Below are 9,687 nucleotides of genomic sequence, written 5' to 3' on the forward strand. Positions count from 1 at the left end.
AATCAAAACAGAATGTACAAATAATATGTAGAAAAACAAGTGAAGTCTAAGTATGAAAAGATTAATACATGAAAGCATTTTAGCATCACAGTTCATTTGTATGTAAAGTGTAAGTTAATGTTCAACTCAATACCCAAAGCTGGTCACAATGGTTCAGACGAAACGAAGAACTATTAGTATAACGTCTATGAGTATGAACCGTTCAGAGCTCACAGGTTGTCTGGGAAAGGTCAACTTGAAGTCCCCAAATTTAGGATTAAACAAGGAGAAGCAACTTTCAGTTTTTATGCTCCACATATCTGGAACAGACTCCCAGAAAACTTGAGGTCTGCTGCAACTCTCAGCCCCTTTAAATCAAGTCTGAAGACTTTTCTGTTTCCCTTTTAACCTGGAATTTTTTTTTTATTTAAATGTTTTATTTCTATTCCTGTTTGGTTAACACAGTGGGTTAGAGCCCCACGGAAATACAGTAGGTTAAAGTCCTGTTTAATTTTTTTCATTCGCTTTACTAATGTCTATTCTACACTTGATGTATTTTAATACATCAAGTGTATTTCATGCCCCTGTAAAGCACTTTGAATGGCCTTGTGTCTGAATCGTGCTATAGAAACAAACTTGCCTCTTATACTGTATATTCCTATTGACCCTTTGTCTCCCTGTGTCTGTGCAGCTGCAGCTGAATTACGTTGGTAACTACGTGCCCACGGCGTGGACCTACGAGGAAGGCTGTGGCATCTGTGACCAAGACCTGCTGTTCTTCAACGAGGCGCCTGTACGCACACACTCACACTCGCCTATCGCAAGCCTTTGTAACACTTAATGTCTAAATTTGACTATTTGGAATTCAAATGACGGATATCTACAACATCATTTTGACTAGTAACAATTCCAGTTCAAAATATCTCTAACTTTGTTTTGTCTAGTCAAAACATTATTTAAAATCAAGTCAAAATTGAGTAACAGACATATCTTACTGTCGTGCCTTTATCTATCATATCTATAATATAATACAACATATTATACATATCAAGACTGCATATTAACTGTCTTGCCAAAACTTTCCTGAAAACACTCAAGTTAGTACCTATAAATATATATATATTTTTTTATATCACAATGTTTAACGTGTGTTTATGTGTGTGTGTGTGTGTGTGTGTGTGTGTTCAGGACGAGGACATGCCTATGGTGCACATGGCGGTGTTTATTGAACATGCCACTCCGTTCATGGAAGAGTTCCTGGAGCGACTGACAACCATGAACTATCCGCTGGAGAGAGTCCGCCTCTTCATCCACAACAACGTACGCCGCTGACACAAACATCTCTTTGCTGCTCTGGTTCACTCAGGGCTCCAGACTAACTGTTTCATTGGTTGCACTGGTGCGCCCAACTTTTTCATCTAGGTGCACCAGCAAAAATATTTTGGATGCACCCAATTAGTGTTCCACGATTTGGATACAATTGTGCGATTGCGGATATAGTGGCCATTATTGCGGTCGCAAAATGTGGTTATGAAAAAAAAGGATCATTTTATCATGGCTACATGTGGAACTAAGTGTCTGATTTTACATCACTGGGTTGGCTCTCAACAAAAAATCACAATGCATCGCTTATTGTGGAATAAATATCAGCCTATTATAAGCTATTGTAGCCTACTGTTAATACAAAATGTAACTGTAAAAAGTAACTCATGAGCGATGCATTAGGATTTTAGTGGAGAGAACCAAGCCGTTGATGTAGAATCAGACATTTGCTTTCCTCTGTCCCTCTCTCTGATTGGTCTAATGAATCCCCCTGTGTGTCATGCAGGTGGTGTACCACGAGCGTCACATCCAGAGGTTCTGGGAGCGATACAAGCCGCTGTTCCCCGAGGCGAGGCTGGTCGGACCGGAGGAAAACCTGCAGGAGAACAAGGCCAGACATATGGCTGCGTGAGTGGAGGGAGGGAGAGGGGGGAGGGAGAAAGAGAGGGGGAGACAGAGAGAGAGAGAGAAAAGAGACAGGGAGAGAGACAGAGAGAGAGAGGGAGAAGGAGGGAGAGAGAGAGAGAGAGAGGAGGGACAGAGACAGAGGGAGGGAGAGTTGTGTATTTTCTGAATATTTCTAAAGTATATTTGTATTTTGCTGCTTTGCTTTGGCAATATTGTTGCATGCCTTTTGCATTTGAATTTTAATTAATTGAGAGACAGAGAGAGGGAGAGAGAAAGAGAGAGGGAGAAAGAGAGAGAGAGGAGGAATTTGTACATTGTGTATTAAAGTTCATCATTCATTTAAAAGCATATTTACAGGTCCACTGCAAATTAAACCTATTTTCAGGCCTAACTGTTGCCTAGACCGCAGCTGACTCAATCCAAAAGTATCAGCCCCAAACCCCTTTTTCCTTTTTACTCCCTCACTATAACACCCTACGTGTGTGGGCCACTTTAGCAGAACACCAGAATCCAACGGTTACCAAGTTTAGCTTCAGATCAAGATTTCTGCCGGTCTAAAGTAGAACTTGTAAAACTTAAAGAATACCTTTGAGAGAAAATAGTTGACCTTAATTATGATGTTCGTGTGTGTGTGTGTGTGTGTGTGTGTGTGTGTGTGTGGTGTGTGTGTGCGCGCGCAGTGAGGCGTGTAAGAAGGACCCGAAGTGTGATTACTACTTTAGCATCGATTCTGACGTGGTGTTGACCAACCCTGACACACTGAGGATACTCATCGAGGAAAACAAGTACGTACTCTCCCGAAGACACTGAAAATTATATACAGCTCTGGAAAAAAATTAGACCACTCCGAATGTTCAGTGTCTCTCGTTTGACTATTTAAAGGCATATGTTTGAGTAGAATGAACATTTTGGTTTTATAATATAAACTACTGACAACATTTCTACAAAATTCCGATACATTTTTTTTCATTAAGTTCATTTCTATTGAGTTATGTTGAGATGAAGATTGAAGAAAAATCCAGACTGGTCTCTTAATTTTTTCCAGAGCTGTATATACTGAGTATATACTATATAAAGACATTTTTAACAACCTAACAAGTACAGAGGACCACCCTTTTGTATACCCTACGCCCTACCAAGTACACTTAAATGCCCTTGTACAGTATATACCCTTAATAAGTGATTCTCAACTCGAGTTATGTATAATTACATTAATAGCTATACTAGAATAAGTAAAAAAAGAAAAGAAAGAAAGACATTTGCACTAAATGAAAAATATAATGCTATTATTATAAAATATTCTTCTTCAGTCATTTTAAATGCTCTGTTTGTGTCCCAGGTCAGTCATCGCGCCCATGTTGTCCAGACACGGGAAGCTGTGGTGTAACTTCTGGGGCGCGCTCAGTCCAGAAGGGTTCTACTCACGGTCTGAAGACTACATCGAGATCGTCCAGGGCAAGAGGATGTGAGCGCAAATACACACACACACACACACACACACACACACACACACACACACACACACACACACACGCACACACACAGAAGTTTACTCAAGTACTTAGTGTCTTTCTGCCCTTTCTATAAACCAGTTTCCTTCTAGCACAGATGAGGTGAGGTGAAAAGTGTTAACCTCTCTGTGTGTGTGTGTGTGTGTGTGTGTGTGTGTGTGTGTGTGTCTGTCTGTCTGTCTGTCTGTCTGTCTGTCTGTCTGTCTGTCTGCAGCGGTCTGTGGAACGTGCCTTACATAACCCAGGCCTACCTGATCAAAGGAAGCGTGCTGCGCTCCAAACTCTCCAAGGTCAACCTGTACGTGGACGGGGAGAACGACCCCGACATGGTATTCTGCCGCAAAATCAGAGACCAGGTAACGATGAAGCCAGAACACACACACACACACACACACACACACACACACACACACACACACACACACACACAATAACAAGTGAGTCGAGTCATGTTTGCACACACATCTCTGTAGCAGAGGTCAACGTTGTACTGTTGCAGAGAGGGCTATCACAATATCTTTATTTCATTTTTTACAACATATGACACCTCTTTAATAACTTGTGTGTGTGTGTGTGTGTGTGTGTGTGTGTGTGTGTGTGTGTGTGTGTGTGTGTGTGTGTGTGTGTGTGTGTGTGTGTGTGTGTGTGTGTGTGTGTGTGTGTGTGTGTGTGTGTGTGTGTGTGTGTGTGTGTGTGTGTGTGTGTGTGTGTGTGTTCACAGGGAGTCTTCATGTTCGTGTCAAACCGAGATGAGTTTGGTCGTCTGGTGGCGTCGGCCAACTTCAACACGTCGCGACTTCACCCCGACATGTGGCAGATCTTCGACAACCCGCTGGTCAGACAAACAATAGGAAGACATTTTTTAACGTTAACACATGGTAAAGTGTATGAAAGCAAAGGCTAAAGGTGTGTGTGTGTGTGTGTGTGTGTGTGTGTGTGTGTGTGTGTGTGTGTGTGTGTGTGTGTGTGTGTGTGTGTGTGTGTGTGTGTGTGTGTGTGTGTGTGTGTGTGTGTGTGTGTGTGTGTGTGTGTGTGTGTGTGTGTGTGTGTGTGTGTGTGTGTGTGTGTGCGCGCTTGCAGGACTGGAAGGACAAGTACATCCATGTGAATTACTCCAAGATCTTTGAAGACCCGAAGACTTTTGTGCATCAGGTAACACATCCCAAAGCAGGCTTTTGAAAACTCGCTCTAAAAAAAACACAGTTAAAAACAACATTATTAATCCCAATGTTTGAGCAGTTAGGTGTTTCTGCAGTTCCAAGTAGATCCAGGAGGGGGCAGAATTGTATAGATAATACTCTACTGTATATTAGGCTTGCCAGTGATGAGCTTGTAGAATATTCAAATGAATTGGGCCAGCCCTATGTTTGTGTCCTCGTCTGTCTCTCTCCCTCTCTTTGTTTCAAATAGATGTGTCTTGTTCAATGACCTAATAGATCAATACAACTAATTATACCATAGTCTGTGTGAATACTCTATTCTGATTGGCTGGAGAACATTCCATAGGTGTGGATTAACCCCTGATGTATAGACACCTAGATGGAACTGCTAAACATTCTGTCCACTTTAATGCGTCGCCGCTGATTAAACGGTGTTGATAAGGGATTTATAAAGCCTAAAATATCCTGCCGTGCAATAGCCTCTGGCCACCACAGGATGGCGCTCGCAACACAAGAGCTGTAGTAACAATAGTAGTAAAATAAAGTGGCTAAACTTAATGTCCTCTGGCTAAACGTCAATGGTCATCTCGTTAAAGTGTAACAGTAATTTTTCAGGAAGCATTCTAAATTCAATTAGTGTTCCAGGGATCACATTTTACCTGTGTTTGGAAAGTTTTTTTATTCAGTTATGAGAATATACCTTTTAAAAAAAAATTCACTTCTCTGACACACACCCAAAGTTACACAGTGCACCTTTAATGACCTGAAGTGTGTGTGTGTACCTTATCTTCAGCCCTGTCCAGATGTGTATTGGTTCCCTGCTTTCTCAGAGAAGATGTGTGATCACCTGGTGGAGACGGTGGAGGACTTAGGGGAGTGGTCAGGAGGGAAACACAACGTGAGCATAAAACCTTTTTAACCCTTTTTGATTCAGATTCAGAAACTGTATTGTCTCTCGTGACAGAAAATGGTCTTAGACGTGCCTCAAACATACAGCAAACAGTGCAACCTCACTCACTCACTTACCTATTAGTCACTGACATACACACACACTCACTTACACATTCACTCACTCACTCACTCACTCACTCACTCACTCACTCACTCACTCACTTACTTATTAGTCACTGACATACGCACACACTCACTTACACATTCACTCACTCACTCACTCACTTACTTACTCAGTCAGTCAGTCACTCACACACTCAATCACCCAATCACTCACTGTTCCCATAGTGTTTATGATATATTAAACTATATAGGGAACGTACAATCGAGAATTCGGAACACTACGCTGAACATTTCTAAACGTCATTTGCGTCAGTAAATGCGACCGCATTGCATTGTGGTATACGGGAGTGACATGTAGGGAACATCGTATGTTCACTCAAATTTTGGGTTTTTTATTGTCCACTAATAGTGAATGAAATTAACCACTGAGAATTCGAACACCACTACAAAATGGCGAGCACCCTATATAGTCCACTATATCCATGATAGGGAACGATTTCGAGCACAGCTTTTGTATGAGTTCTCAACATTGAAATCTTTGTCCTTTCTCTCTGTGTGCTTTGTTGTTGTTTCACAGGACGAGCGTCTGGCGGGCGGTTATGAGAACGTCCCGACCGTGGACATCCACATGAACCAGATCAACTTTGAGAAGGAGTGGCTCAAGTTCCTCAAAGAGTACATCTCGCCCGTCACTGAGAAGTTCTACCCGGGCTACTTCCCCAGGGTACAATGCACACTCTACCTCCATTATAAAGTTTAATATATATAAAAAAAAATCAACATTCAGTCCATGGCTAGGGTTGGGAATTGTACCATTTACCATGGAACACGGTATTAAGTCAGGGTTAAACCTATTTATTCTTCAACCGTAGCCGATTTGTTTTAGTTTCTGGCCTAATAACTACACTTTACAAGATTACATTGAAATATTCCAATGAAGTCACCTTTAATCATATCATTGTGTGTGTGTGTGTGTGTGTGTGTGTGTGTGTGTGTGTGTGTGTGTGTGTGTGTGTGTGTGTGTGTGTGTGTGTGTGTGTGTGGGTGTGTGTGTGTGTGTGTGTGTGTGTGTGTGTGTGTGTGTGTGTGTGCGCGTGCGTGCCTGTGTGTAGTCCCAGGCCATCATGAACTTTGTGGTGCGTTACCGTCCCGACGAGCAGCCGTCTCTGCGACCGCATCACGACTCCTCCACCTTCACCATCAACGTCGCCCTGAACAGCAAGTACGACGACTACGAGGTAAACGCACACTCACACACACACACACACAGAAACACACACAAAAGAAAGTAGATCCTCAAATATTTTTTCATTCATTTAATTTAACTCAAAACAGATCATTTGTCCACGAAGGGCAATAAAAGGCACGTTGAGTAGCAACACGGACACATTAACATGACTCATATAAAGTAACAAAGACAGTGTAAAAATAAGTGTGTGTCTCTCTCTCTGTGTGTGTGTGTGTGTGTGTGTGTGTGTGTGTGTGTGTGTGTTGCAGGGTGGAGGCTGCAGGTTCCTCCGTTACGACTGCAAGGTGGAGTCTCCTAGGAAGGGCTGGACGTTCATGCACCCGGGCCGTCTGACACACTACCACGAGGGTCTGCCCACCACCAAGGGGACCAGATACATCATGGTGTCCTTCGTAGACCCCTAAAAAACAGTATACGTGTGTTTGTGTTTGTCTGTCTGTGTGTGTGTGTTTGTGTGTTTGACTAAAGAGCCTTCCTGACTTTCAAAAACCAATCAGTTACAACTACCACTTCCACTGGTTTTTTACTGTGCGTGTGTTTGTGAGTGTGTGTGTGTGTGTGTGTGTGTGTGTGCGTGTGTGTGTGTGTGTGCGCGTATCGACCTCATCATCTGAATGCACCGTCTCACATTTCCCAACCTGACTTTTTTTCAATTTTATTTCCACCTCAGCTGCATTTACACCTTTTTTTTTGGTATTGAAATTTCAGAATAAGATTAGCCTGTTACCGTCATCATTTAATAACGTCTGAGATAAGCAAATGGTGCCATTTCAAAATAAGACTCACCATGCTGCCTTATGCAATGACACTACCTGAATCTATGCAAGCAGAACACTCCACCTGTGTGTGTGTGTGTGTGTGTGTGTGTGTGTGTGTGTGTGTGTGTGCGCGCGCGTGTGTGTGTGTTTGTGAGATAATTTTACTGCTGCACTCCACAGCATCTCCTTCCAAAGTTGGAAACTTTTTAAATATATAACATCAGCCACAAACGTGTTTAAGTGACCAATCAGATCGTCGTGGGGATGGATGTTCAATCAGGAGGAAAAAAAAGAATCACCAAAAATACTTATATATGAGCATAAAATGAGGAAAGAAAATGTGTTTTGAATAATATTTCTTGTGCCAAGAAGTCTGAGCAGTAAAGTCTGTATGTCGAGAGTTTAAGATATTTTAAAAACTGTTACTGGGATAAACGTTAAAGGCCTTTTTATATATTTTTTTCATGTTTTTTTTAAACTCTTCATTGTTTAGTGTTTTAAATTCATTTTTGTTAATTTCTTTCAAATGTTTTTTTTCTGCTCTGTTGCTCCTTCCATCTTGTAGTTGCTGTGAAAACCGCAATCGTCTCCAATCAAAGTTTAGCGTATTTTTCCCCTTTTTAAAAAAAAATGTACAAAGTCTGTGTTTTGATCCGATTGGATTTTAAACAAATTAGGAGGTTTTCTGCCTGACGCTGCCTTTATTTTTATTTTTAGAGTCAACTGTCTCGGCTTTGTACAAAGTGCGTTAAATTATTTGTTAATGACTGAGCGTATAAAGTTTTGAGATTTCAATAAATAATTTTACTGTTACCATGGATTGACTGTTTTTATTTTGTTTTCTATATATCTGTTGAGGTAGTTTTCTGGGCTTCTTCCATCAAAAGGTGAAGTTTGGCTGATGATAACATGAATGCGCTGAGACAAGGCAAGGTGTGTTGTACAGGATATTTTATTGAAACAGCATTTTTGCTCAAGTCTTGCATCAGTCTGGACTGGCCAACATCCAGTTACCAATTCACTACCAAGAAGTCTTAAAGCGGCAACGAGTAACTTTTAAATATCTTTTAAACAGCCTCATGTTTCCTCTCATAATCATAAATTACCTTTTACAGCAAACAAGTCCATCAGTGCAAAGAAAGACGTTTTTATATAGTTTTTATTGCTGCATTTGATCTGGTCGTACACCCAGTCCGATTTTCGGTTCACGCGTGCATGCTCTATGGTCACATATCCGTATTGGTCGCAGATTTCAGTGTGGCGCAGGAACGTGATTTGAGAAGCCCACTCCAGGTGAGGGAAGGGGATAGGGAGACCAGATCCCAATTCACCAGATGTGGGACAAAGACTACGTTTGTGCGGGACAATGCGGGACAAAGTGCCGTTTTTTTAGCAAAATAAACTCGTGTCACCACCGGTAATGCCAGAGACACGGCTTTCTATATTAAAAAAACACTATCTTTAGATCAGCGCGCAGCAGTTAAGTTAGCTACTGTTAAACAAATAGAGCATTAAGGCTGCGGCTTCACATTAAAAGCATTTCACTGGCTTCACATTAGCATTTCACTTGACAAACGTGAGTTGGCTTTTATTTTGAAGTAACAGAAAGACAAACGCTGAAGCACTGCAGGCAGCACCTTCACAGAGCCACTGAGCCCAGCAGCCCGATACACACACACAGACAACCACACACACAGACAAACGGAGACTGCTGTCTCCTCACAGCTATCGGATAAATGCCAGATTATAAAACACGCATTTAAAAAGGGGGGCTCACTTTCAATAACAATGCTTCTAACTTCTAGGGTGACCAGATCGCATTTCCATTACTTTTCACACGTCCCGCAAATTGAGACGTTGTCCCGCGGGAGCCTTGTTTGAGACAGTTATTTGTCGTCATAATGACTAACGGGGCTGAACCATCAAAGAAAAAAAAGAAAATGCAATGTAGAAAAGCTAAAAGGGAGAGTGATAGGCGCGCGGGAGGGCGTTGCCAAGCAACCTATACACAATTTCACGCAGCCAAACTGGACTGCAGTGTTTACTCCTAAATGAATGAGCGGTAG

At 41.8% G+C, this 9,687-nt stretch overlaps 1 protein-coding gene across 1 annotated transcript in view; it reads left to right on the top strand.

The window, feature by feature from the left end:
- Nucleotides 1-8,434, top strand: part of plod3 (procollagen-lysine, 2-oxoglutarate 5-dioxygenase 3) — a 13,209-nt gene extending 4,775 nt beyond the window's left edge. Inside the window, exons 8-19 of the mRNA XM_080052281.1 lie at nt 671-772; nt 1,168-1,299; nt 1,808-1,929; nt 2,610-2,714; nt 3,269-3,394; nt 3,655-3,796; nt 4,162-4,275; nt 4,521-4,592; nt 5,394-5,498; nt 6,192-6,338; nt 6,727-6,852; nt 7,112-8,434. Of these exons, the coding sequence (XP_079908407.1) occupies nt 671-772; nt 1,168-1,299; nt 1,808-1,929; nt 2,610-2,714; nt 3,269-3,394; nt 3,655-3,796; nt 4,162-4,275; nt 4,521-4,592; nt 5,394-5,498; nt 6,192-6,338; nt 6,727-6,852; nt 7,112-7,267 (1,449 nt within the window). The 3' untranslated portion in view covers nt 7,268-8,434. The remainder of the gene's footprint in view (nt 1-670; nt 773-1,167; nt 1,300-1,807; nt 1,930-2,609; nt 2,715-3,268; nt 3,395-3,654; nt 3,797-4,161; nt 4,276-4,520; nt 4,593-5,393; nt 5,499-6,191; nt 6,339-6,726; nt 6,853-7,111) is intronic.
- Nucleotides 8,435-9,687: the final 1,253 nt, after the last annotated feature.

This window comes from Ammodytes marinus (genome assembly GCF_949987685.1).
Source record: "Ammodytes marinus genome assembly, chromosome: 23".
Taxonomy (NCBI): Eukaryota; Metazoa; Chordata; class Actinopteri; order Uranoscopiformes; family Ammodytidae; genus Ammodytes; species Ammodytes marinus.